General features: G+C 58.4%; 1 protein-coding gene across 3 annotated transcripts in view; it reads left to right on the top strand.

Moving 5' to 3' along the window:
* Positions 1-8,137: 8,137 nt before the first annotated feature.
* Positions 8,138-24,224, top strand: part of LMF1 (lipase maturation factor 1) — a 94,638-nt gene continuing 78,551 nt past the window's right edge. Inside the window, exons 1-3 of one of the 3 annotated variants that reach the window (XM_079121896.1) lie at positions 8,138-8,335; positions 12,835-13,144; positions 19,566-19,576. In XM_079121896.1, the coding sequence (XP_078978022.1) occupies positions 8,164-8,335; positions 12,835-13,144; positions 19,566-19,576 (493 nt within the window). In that variant the 5' untranslated portion in view covers positions 8,138-8,163. Of the gene's footprint in view, positions 8,336-12,834; positions 13,145-19,565; positions 19,577-19,603; positions 19,629-24,224 lie in introns of those variants that run through there. The other 2 variants (XM_079121897.1, XM_079121898.1) reach the window with 2 other exon arrangements.

Genomic DNA, 24,224 nt, shown 5'->3' with positions numbered 1-24,224 from the left:
CGTGACCCGGGGCCGGGTGCAGACCCAAGGCGGACGGCCCTGGGTGGTCCGGCGGAGGCGGAGGCCACGCCAGGCCGCTGCGCCTCGGGCGCCTGGAGAGGATAGGAGGGGGCGGGTGTGCAGGCCAGGGTGATGGCAGGGTCGGAGAGGGGACATTTCCCTGGTGAGCGCCGCCTGAGCCCGCCCCCGCGAGCTGGCCCCAGGCCCGGCAGTCCCCAAAGTTGGCTCGGATTCTTTTCCCAAAATCTAGGGAGGCGACCAAACTGCCACCCCAAGCTGGTCATCTCCTCTTAGGTGACCTACGGGAGCTTCAAAGTGTGGCCTGCGACGCCCAGGTGACCCTAAGCAAGGCCTCCTGGCTCCCGACCACGCAGCCCCAAGCCCTCCACTCCAGGGTCATAGCTGTCACGTTGCAATGACTCTCTTTCCTTCTGGGGCAGCAGAAGGGATTGCTCTGTTACAAAGAAAAATTCCAAAAGAAAAGCCCACTGACCTGGTGAGGGGGCCTTAGATGCCCACCTCACCCGTTACCTCACCGACTCAGCAGGCACCATTGGAGACAGCCCAGGACCCACCTCCTGTCCCACTGCTGCCACGCCCAGAGGAGTGCCACCTCTGGAGACCACCGGAAGCCTCCAAGTTTGGGAGCCACCTCTCCAGTCCACTCAGGAAGGCTTGGTCCTCGTCTCTCTGGGCTGGGGAGCCCTGAAGACTTGTTTTGGAATGGGCCAGTGTGTGGTAGTGACATAGGGACAGCTTCCAGCTTCTACCCTGAAGGTGGCAGGACCCACTGCCTGGGTTGCCAGGCGTCTTGCCACCTCCCAGGCTGACAGCTAACCAGGAGGTGCTCTTGTTTTTACCTTCTCCATGACAGGAAGGCACCATCTGTGCAAATCACTGACCTTCACAGATTGGGATGGGGTCCTCAGCACAGGTGGGGAACTGGCTCCCTTCCCTCTGCCCCCTGCCAAGAAAGACCCTCCCTGCCAGTCTGTGGTGGCTTTCCTTCCCCTTCTGGCCCCTCTGTGGTCTTTGAAGCATCCAGAGGGGTGAAGACCACCAAGGGAGGTGCAGGTGAGGCTATTTCCTGGGGCACCTGTGGGACTTACTGTTGGACTGAGATTCACTCAAGCAAAAGAGGTGCCAGTGGAGATGCTGAGGATGGTCCTGGTCTAGCTGGGCTGCCTCTCAGCCTCTGTGCCCTGGGGACACGGCTCCTACCTCTCCCTGGCCCAGGTGTGATTGGGGTCACAGGTCTTAATGGTGAGGTCCTTTTTGCCAAGAAAGCCAAAGCAGAGCTGGGGTTGGATGCTTGGGGTGGGCAGGGAAGCCTCTCTCTGGCCCCCCAAGCAGCATCACGGGCTCTTTTCTCCAGTCCCTAGGACACAGATGAGGTGGCTCCTGATGCTCTTGAAGGAAAGGAGGCTAGCCCCAGGAGTCTAGTGCCTGGCCCAGGTCACTCTGGCCCCCAGGGAACTGGTGGGCAGTGCCTGTCATGCATGTCCAGCCATCCCAGGATGGCACAATGGGGCTTGTCCCTGGCTGGCCCAGGATCAGGCCTTCAGGCCCAGTGTGGTGCAGGTTGCTGGCATGTGGCGGGTGTCCTGAAGTCCACCTTCCAGAGTCATCTCTTGGCTATCTCAATGGCTTTGGGAAGATGCCAGCTCCATTAGTGCTGACATTGGTTCCTGTCCTCAGCCACCAGGCAGGTGCTGAGTGGACACTGGGATATGGCTCCCAGAGAGGGAGATGGCTAAGGTGAGTCATGTGTTCCCTGGTTCAGAGTAAGCACAGCTTTGTGCCAGTACTTTTCTAGGCCGTGTGTTCAGGACCACACAACACAGCCCCTACTCTGAAGATGCAGGTGTTGAGCAGGGAGGCAGATACTTCTCTCTAGGGGTGAGGTGCTCCCACAGGGGAGGGGGCTTTAAGAAGGGTGATCCTAGACGCCTTAGAGAGGTGACAGTTCAGCTGAGTGAAGCTTTCAACTTCGAGGAAAGGAGCAGAGAGCATTCTCAGGGTACAACATGTGCAAAGCGTCCCGAGGGGTAAAGACCACTGAGGGAGGGTGCAGGTGAGGCAAAGAGCCTGGGGCAGCAGAGAACACAGGCCTTTGAGAATAAAGAGAGCCACAGTGATTTAAATCTCAAGAGGCAAGCTGGGCACCATGGCCATGGCTGTAATCACAGTGACTCAGGAAGCTGAGGCAGGAAGATCATAAGTTCAAGACCACCCTGGGCAACTTGCTTAGACCCTGTCTCAAAATAAAAAATAAAACCTGGGGAGGTAGCTCATTGGTAGAGCATCCCTGGGTCAACCCTCAGTACTGCAAAAAGAAAAACCAAACCCCCCCGCAAAATACCTCATGGGCCACACACACTTGTCCTGGTGGGGACATCCTACCTCTTCCTCTTAGCTCTTCCTGCCCACAGCCTCCTCTATGGTACTGGCCTGTCCACATGACCTCATCCTGGTCTGGAGGGCTATGTGGTTTCAGAGAGAGGGTCTGACTGAACTTAAACCAGATACCCACTGCTGGACCACTGGCCCTGGGACCTGGGAAAGCTGATAGAACATGGTCACTGGACCCACACCCCAGGAGAGCACCACGGGCAACTGCCAGGACCTAGGGTGGGCTGGTGGGAAGGGGGGCCAGTCCTAGCCTCGTGAGCACTTCCAGGAATAAGGACCCCCACCCGCCACTGCCTATGGGAGGCCTGTGTGCTCGAGGAGCTGGGAGCCAGAGTGGCAGTGTGGACCGAATGCCACTGAGGAGGAGGGTACCCCACTGTCCTGACTGTCCAGTGCTCTTCTCCCAGTCAGTCTGCCTGGCCTGGCCTGGGGTCACAGAGGCTGTTTGTCCTTGTGCAAGCTTTAAAAGAAAAGCATTGGAGAGGGTGGAGTGGCCTGTGAGCTCCGGGCTAGTATGAACCCCTGTGTCCACAGCCCTGACCTGGGCCTCCCTTGACCCCTTCATCCAAAGTGGCCCATGAAGTAGTTGGCATTGTGTCCCAGCACAGCATTGGAGATTAATTGGTGCTTTTAATTACTTGCTTGTCTGGCAGAAATAAAACCTGGCAGCAGAGAAGGGTGAACTGCTCAGAGCCATGGTTCCTAAAGAGAGCTCACCCGTCCTGCCGGGTCACAGACAGGCAGCAGAGGGGCACACAGGGGCCCTGCTTGGCCCCACCCCAGGAGTCTCGCCTCCCCATAACAGATATTCAGGGCTCTGGAATGAGCTGTTTGCTATCCCCCAACCCCTTAACTTAGTGGTCTCAGGGGTGCTGGCAATGCTGGTTGGAGTGGAAGTTCTGGTTGGGGCCACAGCTGGCCCCTCGGTTGAGCTGACATCTTCTGCCAGCTTGGGAGCAGGGAGCTCCATCCTTCCACGCGCACTCTGAGGGTGACAAGAGTGCTACCCCACGCCCCTGCCTCTTGGCTGTGCAAGAGCAGCATTTCCTGGGCCCCTATGCCAGGAGCTAGCTGCCCCTCTGCAGCCGGCATGCTCCTAGCACTTTGCCAGTGCCAGCAGCACCTCCCCAGAGGCAGTAGAGTCTGTCGCAAGTGTTTGGACTCAAGCAGCGGCTTCTTTGGGACTTCTGCACTTCCTAGGCCCATGCCTGCGCATGCCCAGTGGAGCGGGTTTGTTCTGACACCAGCGCCTGGGCCTCCAGCCCCAGCCCTGTTCCTGGAGCCCCTCCCCTGAACCCTGCTCCTTTTCACACTTGCTCCCCTGGAGCCTTGTTCTGTTGCAGTTCTTGCCCCCCTGAACTCAGGTTGCCTGGCCACCTGACCCTGCTCACTGGAACTCTGCCCTTCATCCTCACCAGCTCAGTGCCACACTCCTCTGGGCACTGAGCTCCACTGGGAAGTGACACATGGGCTGGGAGCAGCCATCTCATCCACATGCAGGAGGGGAGCTGGACACCGATGGGGACTCTTCAGAAAAGCAGCCTTCTGAGCCCGTGGCATGCCGAGACTGGCGTCCACCCTTCCAAGCCCAGCTTCCCAACCTGAGGAGGCTTCTTGTGAATGATGTCCACATTTGCAATCCCTAAAGCGGAGCCTGTTGTAAGTATAACCAGGAAGGTGAAGGGTGGCTTAAAGTAGAGCTATCACAGAGAAATAAGTCTCTTCTTGGTGAGAGGGGCTCTGTTTGGCTCTGGTCCTGGCCTCTGCTGAGATGGAAGGTTCCGGACACACATCAGTGCCAAAGGCAAATTAAACACACCCATGAAAAGATCTCTTCTGTCTCCCAAGCACTTATTTTCTTGAATATGGTGAGGGAGGTTTTAGTTCAGTGCCTCGCTGGGTCTGTGGGGGACATGGCTCCCCGGCTGCGGAAGGCAGGGTGCTGTGGGTGCGGGAGCCCGTGTTGGGTGAACCTTTGCTTCTGAAGGGTCCCACAGGGTCACAGGCACAGGAAACTGGCTGTGCCTCTGAGCCAAAGACCGCAGGGCCTGGCACTGGGTGACACTGGCCACAACACACACCAGTGGTTTAGGGCTGTTTGTTAGGCAGCACTACTGGGGTGACCGATGACCAATGGAGTGACCAGTCCAGCCCACAAGCAAGGCAGTTTCCAAGGTTTCTTCCAGTTCAGAATATAACTACTAGTAGAAGAAAAGGACACGTCCATTGGCTGCACAGGACTATCGCCGGGACGCAGCTGCATGGAGAAGCTTAGCTCTCCCACCCTGCTGAGAGCTGTGGCTCACCAGCTTGCAGGGCACCCAGGGCCACATCTCCTGGGGCGTGTGGCGGGGGAGCAGGGATGCACGAGAGGAGACCTCTGAGCCAAGCAGAACAGCTGCCAGAGTCACGGTCCCCACACAGCCAGCAAATGGCACAACACCTGCTTGCTCGCCCCCACCCACACCTGCCAGCCTCCCACAGGGGTTTGGCCACTGGACAGTCAGGGTGGGATCAGGCCAAACTGACCACCCCTCCCAGAGAAGCCAACAGATGTTAGCGTCGACAGGTCCTGCTCCCCTGCCACAATCTTCAAGACATGAAAAATTGGGGTAAATGAGGGGTGCACAATTAGATCTGGACCCAAGCTGGGTTCCTGTGGGTGCCAGAGACAGCTGCAACCACGTCGGGGACAATGGCCCTGGCGCGGTGGGGGCTGCCAGGCTGGGGTGCCCGGGGACAGCTGGACAGGGTGCTGACAGAGGGCTCATTCCTCTGTGAAGCCGTTGCGCAGCTGTTGGGAGTGTGGCCAGCCATGGGCTGTGTGCCTCGTCCCGGGGGCTGCCCTGGAGGAGGCTGTGGGTGGCTGGGGTGCAAGGCCCACCTGGGTCAGGCGTGCTGTGGTCCCCGACACCAGCCCTCTTGGCAGCTCCTCTTGGGGCCCCTCCCTTCCCCACTCCCCTTTTCCTGACTCCTCCTCCCATAACCCTGGGGCAGCTCCCTCTGGCCCCTCCTGTCAGCTTGACATTTCCTAGTTCTTGCTTGGAAGGGAAGCTCAGGACCCTCCCCTGCCTGCAGGACAGCACCCCTGAGGGCTTCACCTGGCCTGCAGAGCACCCCCACCCCCACCCCAGGTCCTGCACAGTCTGCTGGCCACGCAGCTGAGTCTGGGTATGCAGAGGTTTTGTTTTTGATGTGGGGCACCTTCCTAGGGCCTAAGACACAGCTGTACCTTAAACCAGATACTACTTAACAGAGGAAAAGGTTGAGTTTGGTGGACATGATGGGACTTTCCCCCACTGACAGAAGCAAAGCCTTCCAGGTGATTATGAAACATACTACTTTAGGGACATTCTTTGTTTTTGTTTTACTTTTTAAATTTTTGTTTGTTTGTTTTGCAGTACTAGGACTTGGACCTAGGAGTGCTCTGCCACTGAGCTATATTCACATTCTTTTTATTTGAGTCAGACAGGGTCTTGCCAAGTTCCTGAAGCTGGCCTTGAACTTGTGATTTTCTTGCTTCAGCCTCCTGAGTCGCTGGGATAGTCACTCTGCCTTGCTCTTTTACTTTTTCTTTTAAAATTGAGGTAAAATTTACATAGTGTGAAAGTAATCGCTGTAACTGGAACCATCTGGTGGCACTTCACACATTCACAATGCTGTACATCCATCTTCTATCTGGAAACCCATGCCCACCAAGACTCCCATCCCCTCCCCGCTCAGCCCTCACGACCTCCAGGCTACCTTCTTCCCCCCTGGAGTTGCCCATTCTGAACAATTCCTCCAAGTGCAATCACGTGTCTCTCATCTTGCTTAGCCTGATGTCTTCATCCACATTGTAGCACATGTCAGAATGTCTTTCCTCTTTATGGGTGAAAAGTACCATGGTGTAGTTTCAATTACATTCAGGTTGAAATGGTGAGATCTCAGTCATCGGCCGAACTCTCCTTGGTGGAGCTCTGCCCTGTGTGACCTGTGCTTGGCCAGTTCCAGACAGCATCCTAGGAAGGCAGACTAGGCAGGAAACTTGATCTGCAGAGGACGCAAGCTCCCAGCAGACCCTTCCGCTGGCCTCGCCCACCCTGGGCAAATCCAGACAGGGAGCACGGAGCCAGCCTAGCCCTGAGAGCTGGATGCCAGAACAAGGGGCCCTTTTCTGCTCTGCACAATGCCCCATTGTGCCCTCCTGAAGGGAGGACAATGCAGCCCCAGCAAGGGGAAGCTGAGGACAAAGGAGCCCTTTGTGAGGATTGTCCCCACCTGAAAGGCAGCACCCAGGGTCACACCTGATGGCAGACCTGTCCTGCCTCGCCTTCCGTCCAGTGCAGCTCTGGTATCCAGACAGGGACCCAGGTAAGCTGTGCAGGCTTGGCTGCCTTCCCAAACAGCTGTACTGTCGTCTCTAGCCCCCAGACAGCGAGCAGAGGTGCAGGGCCATCCCCAAGCTTTGAGACCTTGGGCACACACTGCTGCCCTGGAGGCACAATAAGATGTGGCAGGTGTCTGAGCCGTCCACTGCAACATGTGTCCACTACAACATGTTACTGGTCACAGCTGGGCTCCTGAGGAAGGGTTTCTCATAGGAAAGAAAGGCAAACTGAAAAAATGACTGTACAATGTACCATCAGTGCTGTTATCCTAGCAATAGGGGAAGGCTGGGGTTGGGGAGGGGTCCCAGCAGTTACCCGTCTGGCCTAATTTGGGGAGGGGGTGCATCTGTCCACAGAAAACCCCTCATGAGGCTCTCACTGCAGGTGGGCAAAGGCATAGACAGGCACTAAATCTGGATCATTTGACCGTGCAAGCACTGATAAGTTACATGTCAAAACACCAGGAACAAAATTCAGAGACTAAAGACAAGATGAAATACCAAATAGAATCAAGATAAACATTTGCAATACACACAAAGAAATAGAATCTTTAGTAAGTAAAGTGTGCTAACAAATGAAGGAAAACCCCACACCTCACTGTTTCTTCCCAAGAACCACACAGTTCACCCGGGCACTCCAAGGGTTGTCGTGCCCACTGTCCTGCACAGGGCTTCTCTCGTCTAAGGAATGCCTGCGATCCACTGATCCAGTCTCAGAGCACCCCTGAACAGTGACTGAGTGGCTCCTACTCTCAGAAGCAGAGTTGCTGGCTTTCGTGGGGTCCTGCTCTGGTCAGTGTAAAGTTCTTCCCTCCTCTGAGTTCTAGATGCCCCTCTTCACCGGAGGCTTGAGATCCAGCCCAGAGCCTGTAGGAATGCTGCCTGTCTATAGTAGGGGTTTAGAAGGCTGTGCAGACACCCCGTGGGATTTCGGGTGGGTGGGGAAGAGTCAGCCCTGCCCACTCGGTGCCCCACCAATTGCGTCGGCTGCCCAGCCTCCTCCGCGGAGAGTGGAAAGGAGGGGTCTGCATCCCAAGCGCTGCCCGTGCGGGTTTCCCCTGCGCAGGTACGGGACCCACACCGCAGGGCGCGCAGGACGCACTTTCCACTCGCCTCCCTTGGGCTCCTTCCCTAGAGGACAGGGCGCCCGGGGACTTCTGCAACACGGACTGGAGAGACGAACCAACGAATGAACCAGGGAATCCCGGGGTGCCCAGCAGCCCGCCCAGCAGCCCCTCCAGCCGCAGCACCCGCTAGGCCTGCGGGGGCCTGCGGGGAGGGTGGGCCTGCCCACGCGCGGGCGTGACCGACCAAACCGTGGGCGTGGTCAGGGCGTGGCCTCCGCTCCTCGTCCTCCCTGCGCATGCGCCGGGACGGTAGTAATGGCGGCGCCCGAGGGGTCACTCAGGAGGCGGAAGGCCGGGGACTCGGACTTGGGGTCTGGGTCGCCGCCCGCGCCAGGACGTGATGACGCTAGCTGCTCTGCCCGCCTACGCGCAGGCACCTTCTGGCTGACCAGAATCGTGCTCCTGAGGGCCCTCGCTTTCGTCTACTGTAAGTGCCCGGCAGGCCCGGGAAGCCGCCTGCGTCCTGCGGCCCCGCCCGCGCTTGCACGAGAGCTCGCGCTCCGCCCCGCCCCTGCACGAGCCCGCGCCCCGCCCCTACAGGGCGCCCCGCCCCTACACGTGCGCCCCGTCCCTGACAAGCCTGCGCCCCGCCCCTACAGGGCGCCCCGCCCCGCCCCTACACTTGCGCCCCGCCCCTGCACGAGCCCGCGCCCCGCCCCTACACGTGTGCCCCGCCCCTGACAAGCTCGCGTCCCGCCCCTGCACGGGCGCCCCGCCCCTGTATAGAAGTCTACTTTTCCTCCCTGTGCCCTTCCTGTGCCACTGGACCCTCGCTAGGCTACCTGTGCCTAGGTCCTGCCTTCTCCACATCCTCGTCCCACCCTCAAGGTTGTCCTCTAGATTGTAAGAACTTGATGCACTCCTCGCATTTGTTTCCTCAGCCCTGCATAGGGTCCCAGTGGGGTGACCCAAAGGGTTAGGGGAGGATAAGGGTTCTTGGCTGGTGACTTCCACTGGTCATCTTTGCCTTGTGTTGCCCCTCATGCCCCCGCCGTGTTGGGGGTGGGGGCAGCTGCCAATCCCGAGTACCTCCCACTCAGGTCCTGAAAACCTGGAATTTTAGCTGAGGCTATGGTTCTGTGAGCACGTAGTCCGGCATGTTGGTAAGGAAAACCAAACCGAGCCCCAAGTAAACCTGGAGGCCAGTGAGAGGGCCAGGCCAACCCTGCTGGGCTAGGACAGCTGCCCTTCTGGAGAACTCGAGAGGGGCTTCCCCGGTCTTGCCCAGGATGGTGGCGTCTCTGCTTCATTTTCTCACACGTGAAAGGAGTTGCTGCAGCTTGCTTGTGGGAGAGTGACGTCCACTTTGGGTTCTGTGTGAGTGCAGAGAGCTGGGACCCTGCCCGTAGTCACTGGAGTTGCCAGTATGGACTTCCACTCAGTCTTTAAAGCTGCTGTGGAGTATGGCCTTGTTCAGTGTCGCCGCATCCTGCGCAGCACTGAGCAGTTGTTCTGAAAGTTCGCAGGGCCACAGAGATGGGACCAACGTTGTCTGTGAAGCTTCACTAGCATGCAGCAGGGGAGCCTCCAGCATAGCTCTAAGTTGGGGCTCAGGTTTCCACGTGAGCCAGTGGAGCTTCCGGTCTCTGGGGATTCCCTGTTCACACGAAGACAGGTAGATGTTTTCAGCCTGGTACCCAGCACAGGGCAATTTGCTATGATATGTGCATTTCTTTCCTACCTTGAGAGTAAGTGCATTTAGGGAGAATCAGTTTTCTGTCTTCCCAGGTTGTGGTGTCTGGCTGAGAGTCCTGGACAAGTGGGCAGTCCTCCTGCATGGGCTCTTTCTAGGAGGTCCTGGGTCTCACTGGCACTCTGCACAGCACTGTTTCCCAGGATCCCAGGGCTCTTTCAAGGTGTCCAGGGGCTCTCCGGTGCTTCACTGAATGTTGGGTTTCACAGTGCTGCTAGCTACTGGAGGATGCTAACTAAACATGACCACGTGTTCTGTAGAAAGCCCCCGTTGAGAGGCGTTGCATTTAGACAGGCTTAACCTCATGTACACTGTCTTAATGAGGCAAGTGCAAAGACGTTGATCAGGAAGACGTGCTGAGTGAGGAACAGCAGAGGTCTGCAGTGAAGCCTTGCAGCGGGCCTGGGGGCAACAGCAGTCCTGTCCATTCACCAGTGCCTTCCTCAGTGGCCTGGGTGTTCATCTGTGAAGCGCCGGCAGGTGCAGGTGCTGGGGTGAGCGCTACCCAGGGTTCTGGGGTCAGCTGCTGGGGATGCTAGGGAGCCAAGGCCAGCCACCCAGGCTACTTGGAGTGAAGGCCCATCACTGTTTGCGTGGACTCATCCTGGAGCATGCTTGTGGGGCTGAACGAGTGCTGGCAGGCACCACATCTGCAGCCCGTGGTGCTTTACTGGGATCCTCGTCATCCCCAGGGGACAGCAAAGAGCAGCCCCAGCCCTGGCCATGAGCCACCACAAGTGCGATGGCCCCTGGAGGCCTGTCCCTGGGCCTTCCCTGCACCACCCTCCACCATTGCCAGTGTCTTGAGCAGCAGGTTCATACCCAGGTGGTGAGGAGCCCCCGAAGGACTGAGGCTTTGGAGGAGGTGGCGGGCACCCCTGGACCCAGCGTGCTGTGCTCCTGTGGTGGGACGAGTACTCTCTAGTGTGAAGTGGCGTCCACTGTGGTCATGATCCTCGCATCCCCTGTGTACAGGACACAGCCTGCATTTCTGAGCAAGAGGGAGGCTGGCAGAGACCCTCAGAGCCTTCCTCAGGCATGGCGGGGGGTCTGCGGCTGCCTCTCACCAGCTGAACCCACGTTGGCTGCAGCGCAGGGCTGCAAGAAATTACATGGAAGTGCCAAGCCCCTTTCTGCAGGGTCTCTAAGCAGTAAGGGAGTCTAAAGCACACAATGAGAGGACGTTGAAGAAATGACCACTGTGGAGCCTCTGAAACCGCTGCCATGGACCCCTGGCCTCTGTGGCAGTGCAGCGTTGCTAAGGCTGAATGAGGAAGGCTCATTTACTGGGCACAGGAGGAGGCGTGGCCTGGGGTCACTGAGGTGCTGGCCGTAGGCTGGATTCACACTCGCTCCAGTGTTCCCTGGGCTGGACTTGGGACTCTGCAGATAAAATCTCTTTAAGAACCTGGTATAAAGGCGAGGAGGAAGACAGGGCTTAGCGGTTTTTTTGATGAGCTGCAATTCGGTGGACTTTCAAGAAACATTCACTTTTTTTTTTTTTTTTTTTTAAACTAATAGCCAAACTATACTCTGGCTTTTTCAGCAAAGCCAGGACCCCATCTAGAGATCCTCATGGCATCAGCCCTCACCTCTCCCTGACTGCCCTGCTTTCTCATGACCTTGACAGTGTGCAGGAGTCCTGGCTACGTAATCTACAGAACATCCCTCAAGTTGGGTCTCAAGTGGGTTCTGTCTGATGTTTTCTCCTGATTCCACTGGGGCAATGGGTTTGGGGAAGATTCTTCCACCAAGAGGGGCTTTTCTTGTGATACCCACATGGGTCATCTGGTTAAATTGTGGCTGCTGGGTGTCCCTTTTGCCTAGCCACTGCTTCCTGCCCACTCCGCCCAAGGCGGCCAGTCCCTGGGAGGAGGAACTCACATTACTTCCAGGAGGGGGCGTCTAGGGAAACTGGAAAGGAGGACTGTGTCTTCTGGCATCTGTTTATAACTGATCCCCTGTGTACCATGGACTCCACGTCCAGTCTGCACCTGGGTTATGCTCCCACAGGATCACTGGCTGTGCTGCTTGGGTTGCTGGGCTGCGGTCACTGGTGGTCCCTGCCGGTTGCAGCTCACACCTAACAGGCCTCCACCTGTTCTCCTGGGTGCCGCCTCCTATTCTGGCCCACAGGGTGTTGTAGCTCTACTTCTTTTCCCTGCCCAGCCCTGGAGTCCGCCACCTCCCCAAGGAGTCCTGGCTCCTGGGGACGGAGAGGGTGTCAGAAACCTTGACAAGGTGGGCAGAGCCCTTTGTATGGAAGCAGGCCATCGTGCACACACTGGAGCATCACTCTCTCTCTGGAGCAGTGTCCTGATGGCCATGGGAGCATCTCCTCCCTCTCGATGGACAGCTTGAGGCCAGTGTTCACGCACTTTTTTCCAGAGAGTTGGCTTTTGTTTTGCTGCTCTTTCATCAGCTTCTTAGTGCTTTCATGGTCCTCTCCTACCTGTGTGGACAGGGCGTGGCCTGTCCCTCATGGTACTGACTGGCCCGGTCCTCTCCTAGATGAATAGGGTGTGGCCTGGTCCTCTCTACCTTGGGTGGACATGGCATGGCCTGTCCACTGGCCTGGTTCTCTCCTCCCTGGGTGGACAGGCATGCCTGTTCCTGGTGGTACTGACGTGGCATGGCTCTCTCCAGTGGCTAACCTGGGATCTGAAGCCGTGACTGCCCTGTGAAGGTGTGGCCCCCGGGGATGAACTCAGACTTGCCATTGGAGTTGGCGCACTGTGGCTTCCCCGTGAGCAGCAGTGCAGCCTTTGGCTCAGTCGGTCACCCTGCCGACAGGCACCAGGGCAGTCAGGATGGCTCACAAGGGCGGGTGCCAGCTGCACATCTGCATGTAACTAGCAGCCTCCTCTGAGTGACAGGTGGCATACACGTGTACATACCAGAACAAGCAGTATGTTTTCCCTGGACCTCTTGAGCATGAGTCTGGATGCTGAGCTGCTGGTCCGAGGCCCCGCCCCTGCCCGGCCCCGAGCTCTGAGACCCTGCTGCTGAGGGCTGGGGGCTTGCTCCCACTCACATTCCTTGGCCCCCGCCCGGCCCCGAGCTCTGAGACCCCGCTGCTGAGGGCTGGGGGCTTGCTCCCCCTCACGTCCCTTGGCCCCTCCCAGCCCCGAGCTCTGAGACCCCGCTGCTGAGGGCTGGGGGCTTGCTCCCGCTCACATTCCTTGGCCCCCGCCCAGCCCCGAGCTCTGAGACCCTTGGCCTTTCTCTCCCAGCTGTGGCGTTCCTGGTGGCTCTGCATCAGAACAAGCAGCTGATTGGTGACCGAGGCCTGCTGCCCTGCAGGGCATACCTGAAGAGCGTGCAGCAGTACTTCCAGGGCCTGGGTGCCTGGGGCGCTTGGAGCTATGCACCCACCATCATCTGGCTGCTGGACTGGTCAGACATGGACTTCAACCTGGACCTGCTGGCTGTGCTTGGATTGGGCATCTCGTGTTTTGTCCTGATAACCGGCTGTGCCAACATGATCCTCATGGCTGCTCTCTGGGGTCTCTACCTGTCCCTGGTCAATGTGGGGCAGGTCTGGTGAGTAGAACTGGTGCCAGGCCTGTTGCTATGCCCAGTGGGCGTAGTACCCTGCACACACACCACAGGGTCTCCTGGCAGCTTGAGAGGGTGCAGGCCTTCTTAAATTAATCCGGAGGAATGTCATGGTCACTTAGGAGGTGGTGGGGCTGCTGGTTGCCACTGCCTCTGCTTGGAGAGTGATGTCCCTGTTGAGACCACATTTCCTGCCTGCTTGAGCCACAGCAGATGGGAGATGTGGAGGCAGAAGTCGCGTTGGGCCTCTGGAAATGCGCTGAGGCTGGGGCTTGACTTTGAGGCACCCCTTCTCCCCAGCCTCTTCCCTGTTCCAGAGGAGCCACACAGCCAGCAGCAGACACTGTTGGGGTTACAGATTGGCCCTGGCCACGGCGAGAGTTCCAGGACCGTGGAGATGGTCTGTTGGACTTGTGAAGGCCGGAGTCCTGTGAACCACAGATGGGCATGCAGGCAGCCTCATGGGAGGTGGACCTAGGCACCTGTGTGGAGATGCAGGCTGCAGAGGACTTCTGGGGCTCCTTGCACTGTTCCATTAGGAGCTGTTCATCCCTGGGAAGTTTGGCAGTGGGGGCTCCCCACCAGAGGACTGGGCCTGGAGCTCACCTTCCATGCAACTCTGCTGCGTTATTCGGTGCACTCCAGGCTGCCCCTGGGGTCTTGGCCTCCCCTTCAGCATGGCCTTTTCTGGCTCCTGTGCTCCACGGGTGTGGTCAAGGCTTTGCAGGCAGGGATGTGACCGGCACTCGCTGCAGGCTTGAAGGCAGCTCTCCCCAGAGCCAGCCTGCAGAAGAACAGGCTCTCCCCTTCTGCCTGCCGCTGGCCTGTGTGTCCACGTGCCACATCTCCACACTGGCCAGCGCTCTGTCCTCTCGCGAAGGAACTTGGGCCATTCTAGCTCATCCAGGCGTGGCACCAGCCATAAAGATCAGGATGCTAAGCTGTGTTGTTCAAAGGAGAACCAAGGGGCTTATTACAGGTGTGGCTCTGGCCTGGTCATGCTTTATTAGACCTTCTACAGGTCACTCAGTGGCCAGCAGCATGTTGTGGTGCATACATATGGAAACTGTTGTTTCCTGGGCAGGACTTAATCTGATCAGTCACAGTTTTGGTTGAAGGGTGAGGACGGAAACAGTTCTCTCACAGACCCTTGGTGGATGCATAGTCCAGCAGCTGCCCACCCTGCCCAGTCCCCCTGTCTGCCCCAGGTGGACATTTGAGTACAAAGTGCCACGAGCTGAGAGGGGCTTGCCTTGTCAATCGGCTCTCCCTAGGCAGGATCCTGGGCTGCTTCCCCCTCAGGGACTGACCTTTCCATTCTTCTGGGTGGTGACAGTTGACAAGCATGCGATGATTCTGGCTACATTTTTTTGAGACACCCTGGAGGCTGCTGTGACTGAGACATCATGATTTTAATCTAAACCGGTGGAGAGAATTTCAGGTAGCTCTGCCTGATCACAGCAATTGGAGTTTATGGTGCTTTTTACTCACCTGTAATGTATTGGTCAGGAAAGTCTACGTTTAAGTGTTTGAAAACCACCCTGAGGACTCGTGGCCAAAAGCAGTCTTGTGTCTTTTTCATTTGAGAAGAGGTTCTGTCCCCTCCCCTGGATGTGTTGAACACGAGGTGCCCTCCCTGCAACCTGGACCCTGGCTTGCCCTGTGGTGGCAGTTTTGTTGACTGCACTTGTGGAAAGCAACACAGGGCTGTGCCAGGCAGGTGGACCTGCCAGGCAGGGAAGCTGGTCCTGATGGCCAGGTTGGCAGTCAGACACCGCCTCTTTTTTGGCACCGCACTGGTTTTGTTGAAGAAAAGAGCATTCGTTTGGGGCTAGGCTGCTCAGGGGATGTGCATTTTAGTGCCTGTGCCCCTGGCTGGTAAGTGTCTTGTTCCCCCAAGATTGGATACTGCCTGGGATCAAGCACTGGCAGTGGAAAGACGCGTCCGTCTGCCTAGCGTGACTGTTAGAAACGTTGCCTGGCACGGGCTACCTTGAGACCTGTGAAGGAACGCCTTGCTGCATCTGTGGCTGCCACTGCTGCCCTTGGAGCCCTACCCGTTCCCTCAGACGGTGACCTGTCACCTCCCTGATTAGACCTCAGGAGTGAGTGTTGGCAGTCAGATCTGGAACCTGCTGCTGCTGCGCCGAGTGTCACGTTCGACGTGCCTCCCCTGGTGCTGTGTTGTTTCCCACAGGGCCTGGCAGTACAGGTGGGTGGCCTCACCCCAGTTCCCTGCATGCTCCTCAGCAGTGCTGATTCTGTTCTCCACTGTGTCCAGTGTTCCAGGCTTGCGGGAGCTGATGAGTCCAGTAAGTGATTGAAGGTGCCCAGTAGTGGCATGTGCTTTAACCATGTGGCCAGTGCCTTGAGCTGGGGTCGCTCACATCTGGGGTCGCTCACATCTGGGGCCACTCACATCTGGGGCAGTGAGGATGTGTGCTCCCCAGCCCCTGGGAATACCCTGCAGGAGCTGCTGACAATTCCAGGAGGCACTGTGGGTGAGGAGGGTCCCTTGCCTCCGAGGAGGAAGCAGTGGAAGGTAGGCCAGGCCACAGTGGGGAGCCCACCCAGTTCTGCTTCCAGGCTCCTGTCCAGCTGCTCTCTGTGAGGCTATGGGAAGGCCTGTCTGACTCCTTTGTCCCCAGCAAGTTCTGTCCTTGCAGTGGACCTTCCTGGCTCTGTGACTTCAGACAGGAGGTCTGGAGCCACCTCTGACCCATGTCCCTTCCCTGCAGGGGCCGGTGTCCTGGCAGGCACAGCCTTGGCTGGGGGCTGCTTCCCCCTCCATGGTCGCGGTTGGGCTGGGATGGAACACCTGGGAGGATGCAGGCGTGTCTGCGCGTGGCAACTCTCCCCCAGACCCTGCATTTGACCCAAGCCTGTGACCCTGTGACCCAGCCCTAGAGGAGTCAGCAGGGCAAAGTCAGAGACTCGGGAGTGGTGGCCACCACCCATCACTGACACACTTTCTGCACAATGGATGAGGACCCTGCCTGACCTGCAGGCAGCGGGGTCACACTGGGTCTGGGCCCCGCTGTCACGGTATGGCCTCAGGCCTGTCTCTTTCCGGCATCAGGGCCATGCAGGGAGAGTGGAAGCTGAGGAGCCTGCAGGTGGCCATGCCCCACTATGTGGTCCAGCTGACCTTCTGGGTATCTGTCTCTCTCCACCCTCTGACCTGCCCAGCCAGAGGATCAGACGGGTGTCCCTGCCTATCGCCTGCTTTCAGGGAGGCAGGAGGCCTGGGAATCAGGTTGGTCTGTGGAGTGGCACTGGGCCAGGCTCCGTGGAGGCACTGTGGGGTCAGGATGGTGTTGGGGCTGGGAGTGTCTCTTCCCAGCCAGCAAGGGAAGGGCGTGACTGCGTGAGTGCACGCACGTGCTGTGGCATGGCTGGTTGGGAGCCTGGGCCATGGAGAGCAGGCACTGGCTGGCTGCTTGGATTTGGGGGGCCACTCTGGCCAGAGGCATGAGGCAGGGTCCCTTTCTGGCTGGGGCATCTCCATAGTATTTGGTTGTCTTGAGTGACTGAGGCTGGCTCAAGGTGTGTCCTGATGGACACATACTGCTTCCATCTGGCCACCCTGACTTTTAAAGCTTATCAAGCCAAGCTGTGAAACCAGCCTGGTGTCCATCCATGGACGATTGGGTAAGGAGAAGGCGGTGTATGTCAGGTGGAGTTCTACTCAGCCATGAAGAATGAAACTGGACATTTGCAGGGACATGAGTGGAACTAGAGACCGTAACGTCAAGCACAATAAGCCAGACGCAGGACGTCAGGCTTGTATGGTTTCTGTCCTGTGCAGAAGCTAGAGAGGAAAAAGGAGAGGAGGGCGTGGGTCTCACAGAAACCAAAGGGAGATTAGTAGCAGAAAGGGACCAGGGAAGGCAGGGCAGTGCTGGGGAGGGACATTGGCACACGGCCTCACCGTGTCACGTGCGTGAGCAAATACATAACAAATCCTGTCACTGTACAACGGCTGTGGGCCAATAAAAAATGTTGGTGGAGAAGAGGCTGTTTACCCACCCTAACATCTCTAGAGCGGTTTAGGATCCAGGGTTTCGTGAGGACAGCACCGTGCCCCCACCCCACACCATTTCCTGTCACTTGTGTCTCGTGTCAGTGTGGGACATACTCGTGGGGACTGACATCCCTTGATTCACGTCTCCCTGGCTTCCCTGGCCCGGGGCCCCATCCAGGACCCCAGGGGACATGTGGTCCCTCGGGCTCCTCTCAGACTTCCTTGTTTCTGAGGCCGGGGTGGTTCAGGAGCCCATCAGGTCTGGAGGCTGCCCCTCCACCTGGACTGGCCTGTGGTTCCCCCAACTGGACAGGTCTGGGCTTGGGAGGAAGACTCGGGGGTGCCTCTGTGGTGCCCAGCAGGCAACTCTCCCCTTTCCTCCTGTGCCCTGGGCAGGAGGGCCGCGTAGCCCACGGGGGACTCTGTGGGGCTTGTCTACGGTCCCCCTTGATCTGTTCGGCTGTCGGTTGTATTGGTATGAACTGACACATACTTGCTTTGTACCCCGGGTGTCCAGGCTAGGAAGGTAAACGCTTAGGATTGGCGGCATAAGACAGAGGAAAGCTTAACAACTATGATCACATAGACTTGTAAGTGATTTCAAAGAGGAATCCACCCCTGATCAGAATTTGCCTTTCTTGCCAGGCACAGTGGTGCACACCTGTCATCCCAGCGACTGGGGAGCCTGAGGCAGGGGGATGGCAAGTTCCAGGCCAGCTTGGGAAGCTGGTGAGGCCTTGCCTCAAAACAGAAAAAGGGAGGGAACGTGATGTGACTCCGGGTAGAGTGCCCCAGTGCCACAGGGAAGACCCGGCCTCCTGAAGCCACATGCCCCGGCGGCGGTTGCCTGATTGTCACTGGTTTCTCTGTTGATCGGCTTTTCCAAAAGCTGGTGTTCTTTATCTGTGCTTGGTTTGGCACTGACCCCAAAGTGTTTCTTTGCTGCTATTCAAGATGACACACAGCCATTCTTCTCTCCTCCACCTCCCAGCCCCTCGCAAGGAAGGAGAGATCCTCTCGGGAAACGTGGGACACGCCAAGAGTCTCGGGGTCCTCTTCCTCTTTGGCGCTTTCTTCCCTGCAGAGGAATGGAAATCCTCTTCAAAGGGTGTGCGGGCAGAGGCTCACGGTCATTTCCTGCCTCTGAGCCACCAGGAGGAGCTGGGCGGGCTCCCCGGGCCGGGGTATGGACTCCTGCCTGAGTGACTGCAGGCGCAGCATGGGGAGCGGGGGGCTGCCTCCAGGGTAGCTCTTCACATCTCTAACTTTAGGACCACGGGGACCAGGCCGCCCCCTCATCCCGCAGGTCAGCACAGCCAGCTCAGGCTGCTGGGACCTAGATTTCTTTGCGACAAGTAGGCTCTTGCTGCCTGTGTCCTTTGTTCTCTGTACATGTATTTCACTTAAAGTGTGTGTGCGCGCGCGCATGTGTGTGCACGCACTGAAGTTTGAATCCAGGGCCTCCTGAATGCTAGGCAAATGTTCTGCACAAGCTGCATCCTTAGTCCCTTTTTAATTTTATTTTGACACAGGGCCTCACTGAGTTGCTGAGGCTGACCTTAAATTTGGATCCTCCTGCCTCAACCTCCTGAGTAACTGGGATTACAGGTGGGGCTGTCACACCCATCTTAAAACATTGTCACCTCAGAAACAGCCTGTATCTGGTACCTGTCCCCCGATGCCCCTCCCAGCCCGTGACCATTGGCCGCTGTCTGGGGATCTGGCTGTCTGGACCCGCACGCAGGTGAGGGCACAGGTGTGTGGCCTTGCATCTGGCTATCTCCACATCTGTTCTGGGTGTAGCATTGGTGCGTTTTCCTTCTGGCAGCTGCAGGCACTCGTATTAAGGATGGCGTGGAGGTTTCACTGCTGATCCCAGGCAGGCTCTCGGTAGGGGTGAGGCTGGGCTGGAGTTGCTGGAGGTTGGCGTGAGGTGTCTGCTCCAGCCCAGGCCCGGTGCTGCTGCTGGCACACTGGGAACGTCACTCTGGTTTGGGCCGCCCGCCACAGCTGCACAGGGGAGCAGGCCCTCCTCAGGTCCTGGTGGTGAGCCCCAGCCCCTCAAGTGCCTGATGCTCCGAGCTCCCAGTGTGGACGGGGTGCCCTGGAGCGTTCCAGCTCCAGGCTGCAGCGCTCTGCTCTGTGAGGATCAGGCCTTCCTCCTGCTCATCTGCACAGCGGCTTCTGGCCATGCTGGCCTGTGGGCCAGTCCTGCACAGGCTCTGTAGACAGTGACTGTGTGCCCACCTGGTGGGCACCTGGCCCCACCTGGCCTGGGCCTGTGGTCGGCTTCACTTAGTGGGAAACACAGTGGTTAACCTTCTGAATTTCTGGTCAAATGAGCCAATTAAACTTAATGCATTTTTTTCTTTTGTTTTTCAGGTATTCTTTCGGTAAGTGAAATCCTTTAGGAAAAGGCTTGGAGAGTTTACATCATGTGTTGGGGTATGTCTCTTTACGCATTTTTCCTGGCTTTTCTCTTTGCTTGAGCATCTATCACCAGCTTTTCAGGTATGCTGGGTGGCCAGGTGCAGCCTCTGTCAACTGACCTGAGTCCTACGCAGGCAGCTCTTGCTCAGTGCGTGGCTGGCGAGGCGTGGGAGCCTGGAGGCTTCCGGGGCTCCAGCCCCGAGCCAGGACCCCCTTCTCTTGTCCTTGAGCCCAGTGCCCACCTGCATGTGGCGCTGACACTGCTTGTACGTTGCATGGGAAGGGGATTCTGGGTCCCCAGGCCATGCTGGGTGGACCCTGGAGTAGGCAGAGGGCAGCCAAGGTGGACAGGCTGGTGTGGACAGGGGTGTTCTCCCAGTGGGCTCACGATGGGATTCTAAGTCGACCTGCACCCGGGACTTCAGGGAAAGCCAGAGGCAGGTTTCCAGTCAGCACCTGTCACTGTGGCCCTCAGCCAGTGCCCTGTCCTCACTGGGACCTCCCTGCAGTGGGTGGGGACGTGCTGACAGGCGGACCTGCCTGCCACTTGCTTCATGCTTCCCCTGAGCACCAGTCAGCGTGCTGGGAGTGTGGGTCCCTCAGAAGTGAAGCTCCCAGTTTCTTGGGGTAGAGTTAGTGCAGACTCTCCTAATGGACAGTCCCCAAGAAGGCAGGTACCTGTGAAGTGGACGTGGCCAGGCTGCTGTGGACAGTGTCTCGCCAGTTTCTTCTTCTTGTGCTGGGTTTGAACCCATGCTGGGAAGTGCTCCACCTCTCAGCTGCACCTCCAGCAGCCCTTTTCCTGTTGTGAGATAGAGGCTTGCTGGGTTGCCCAGGCTGGCCTGGAACTGGCCATCCTCCTGTCTCAGCCTCCCGATGGCCAGGAAAAGAGCCATGGCCCCCACACCCTGTACTCACTAGTCTCTGGGTGTGTGGGGTGGAACCCATGGCCTCGAGCATGCTGGACAAGCCTCTGCCACCGAGCCACCCCAGCCACACTCACCCATGACTTAGCATGAGCCGCACCTGTCTCCACAGGGCCACAGGCCAGCCAGAACGTGGAGGCTCCGTGGCATCCATGCTTGCTTCTTGGTATCGGGTTTCAGAGTCCTCTCAGAATCCTACACCCTCCCACACTGAGGTCGGCAAATCCTTAGTATGTGGTGAGAATACGGTTTTTTCCAGCGGTCCTGAGGACCAGGACCTGGAGGCCGTGAGTTCTTAACAGGGGGGATGCCTGCTCCTCGGTGCTGTGATTCCAAGACAGACCAGGTGCGTGCTGTGGAAACTGCACGTACAGGCCCACGAGCTGGCTGGGCCACCCGCCTCAGGACCCCAGGGTGTGGGCGAGCAGTCGTAGGTTGGACTCACGCCCAGGTCTTCCAGCAGAGGATCCCTGCACTGAGTCTCGCACCTCTAACAAGACAGCCATGGCAGGTGGCAAGACCTGAGGCTCTGTTGGCCATGTCCTGGCAGGGCTGCCAGGGGCCAGGGCCCTGGGCCACCTGAAGCCCCATGCCAGAATGGCCCCCGTTCCTGCTGCTGTTGGTGTTGTGTGTGTCTGTTACACGGGGGCCCCATTGTCTGCGGCTGCTGATCACCTCAGGGACTCTGAGGCCAACGGCTAACTTGTCATGCTTTCTCCAAGGGTCCCCCAGGGAGAGAGGTTTTATCTCTCTTGTGTGGCACCAGCTGGTCACGTTCCAGTAGGGCACACAGAGACTCGTGTGCGAGGATTGCTGCAGCCATCGCGCCTCAGCACAGCCCTCCCCCTCGCCATCGGGAGCACGGCAGAGGAGGTGGGTGTGGCACCAGGAGGCCAGGCACACTGTTTCAGCCTCTCCTCTGGCCTCGCTCCTCTGGCCCTGCTGGGGTCCCTGCGGGACTCACTTTCGCACTGAGCTCCTGGTCCCGTGGGGCTGTTTTCACGTCATCCTAGTTACGTTGATCACGTATATCTGCCTGTCTGGCGAGCCTGGAGCAGCTGTGTGGAGCTGCCTGCAGAGACCATGCCAGGGCCGCACCCCTCAGGAGCTGGTGGTTTGGCAGGAGCCCCACTCGCAGAGCCTCATGACCGTGTGGCGGCCGCTGGCCACATGCGTTAAGGTCAGCGGCATGGACCTCAGCGAGGAGGCTCGCTCTCAGTTGCACAGCTGCCCTCGGCCTGCCAGCAGCTATGCAAGGTCAGCGGAGGCCTCCTGGGTGCAGAAGGGTCTGCCTGGGCCGCCTAGAGCACCTGCTCCTTCGGCCGGCTGGCCACAGGCTGGGCACCCCCTGTGCTCACAGTGCCAGTGTGCCCAGCCACCCTGCTACGGCCTCCTACACACCCACGAGTCCTGCTGAGTCTGCCTGGACAGCAGTGCCCGCTGCTGGTATCTCCCTGTCCCAGACGACCGTGTTTCCCCAGAACCTGTATTTCTGCGACATTCTTGACTCTTAAATGACCCCTCTCCATAGCGGTGGCCGGGGGTCCTCCTGGTCAGCAGCAGACACAGTCCCCAGGTGAGTGCAGGTGTGCGAGCGAGGCCGTTTCCAGGACGGGAAAGCCACACTGGTTCCTCCTGCTCTAGGTACCTGTCTCTGTGAAGGCTGGCCTTGCAGAGCTCTGAAGCTGCTGTGTTGGTGACACACCCTTCCAGGGCTGAGTCTGGGACGTATCCCCTGGGTGCCCTGTGGATGCTGGGCAGCAGCGGGCTTCTCGAGGCCCCTGCGCGGGCCAGGTGCCTTTAGGAGCTCCTCCTCCCCATGCTCAGCAGCCACACATCTAACTGCCAGGCTCCACAGGCGCCCTCCCAATGCATGCTGGCCCTAGCATGGTTCACTCCCTGGGCTTCCAGGCCAGCCTGACTGTCCAGCTTGCACGTGTAGAGGGCCATCACTGTGTCCAAGGCGAGTCCTGTGGTGCCCTGAGGGCTCTGTAGAGTCACACCCAGCCTGGGTCCTGGAGGACAGGGTCCTCCTGGAGATGTGATGGACAGGGCCGGCTTGTGAGGAACCGCTACAGGAGCCAAGCCTCCTGATGGGGCCAGGAGAGGTCCTGCAGGAGTGGCAAGGTCAGTGTGCATACTGACTAGGCAGTCCAGGCCTCGTCCAGGTCCTGGGCCCAGGCAGGCAGTCCAGGAGGGAAATAGGTGCTTTTCCTGAAGACTTTGGAGATTTTGGGCCTCCCAAAACATTAAGTTCTTTGATTGTGGTTTTCATCTTGGTGGACTTGGTCGTGTGTAGGTGTAGACTTCCAGGTGCCCCCCCCCCCCCCCGGTGATGTGAGAAGTGGGCTGGGCCTGTTGCGGGTGGCGGGAGGGACAGGGCAGTTCTGGAGAGCTGGGCTGGCTGAGGGCCGAGCGTGCTCCAGGGTGGAGGCTGTGGCAGCAGGGGTCTGCCAGCCAGGTTCTGGAGTGCAGTGCCCTGCAGTGCTGCTTCCTTGGTAGATGCAGGCTCTTTCCTGCTGTCCCATGATGGTGGGATTGACACTGAAGTTCTGGAGAAGCTTGGTCCCTTTGTTGTAGTAAGAAGCTCGGTTGGCAAATGATCGGTTAGCTCTCGTTCGATGCCAGGCAGGATAGCAAGCCCTCCCACACCGCTGACAGCCACACATGGCCCTGGGGCATCTGCTGTGATGGCACTGTAGTTAGCTGTGGACACAGTGGGGTCCAGGGGAGCACTGTCCACGTAATGGACACAAGGACTACATCTCTGCTTAAAATAAGCAACCAAGGTGGCCACAGGCTGGGGACGGGGACCAGGCAGGTGCACAGGCTGGCAGCTCTCTGCAGCGGGCTAATGGTGAGCCCACACCTCCCTGCAGGGCACAAGGCTGGGCTTCCCTCTGCTGTTGCCCTTCATTTTAAGTGTCTCCAAGTGCACGTGGCCCTTAACAGCGTGGGGTCCTTTCTTGGCCGAGTGAGCAGCTCCCCGCCCCACCGTCAGTCTGTCTCTGGCTTCACATGGCAGGCCCGGCCATTGGGACGCTTATGTGGCTGAGACACTTGAACACGGGGGCCCCGTCACAGCAGCGCCTCCCGCCAGCTGTCGTGAATTACATGCTCCGTGTGAACCTTCGCCCTGGTCACTCCTGGATTCATGCTTTAAAAACAGCTTAATGAGGGGTTTACTGCCCAACTGGAAGTTTTTATTAAGACCTATCAGTGCTGGAGCAGAGCCTGCCTGCAGAAAGCAGCAGCCCCTCGGCCCAGCCCCGCGGGTTCCAGGCTGGCACCAACACCATGCTCCGTGGGGTTCTCATGCTCCGCCATGGTCCTGGCTCATCTGACCCCCCGCCCACGACCGAGAGAGCAGCCCCGTTGTTAAGTAAGTTCTGCACTCATAGGAGCTGCACGTCCAGCCCACCTCACGCCTCCTTTTGGGGCCTTCTCCTGCATCCCTGTGGGTTTAACCATTTGGCATGTCACAGGGGGTAGGGGAAGAAGTGCTCTCACAGAGCTCAGCTCCCAGAAGTGGCTTTTCAGACTACTGGAAACAGGCGGCCATCCCGCAACAGCCACATCCTCCCTGGGAGCACAGCAGAGCCCTCACGTCCTCCCTGGGGGCACAGCAAAGCCTGCACATCCTCCCTGGGAGCACAGCAGAGCCTGCACATCCTCCCTGGGAGCA

This window comes from Sciurus vulgaris, assembly GCF_902686455.1.
Source record: "Sciurus vulgaris genome assembly, chromosome: 18".
Lineage (NCBI taxonomy): Eukaryota > Metazoa > Chordata > Mammalia > Rodentia > Sciuridae > Sciurus > Sciurus vulgaris.
The sequence above is the reverse complement of the archived record's forward strand: the minus strand, read 5'-3'. Positions and strand labels throughout refer to the sequence as shown.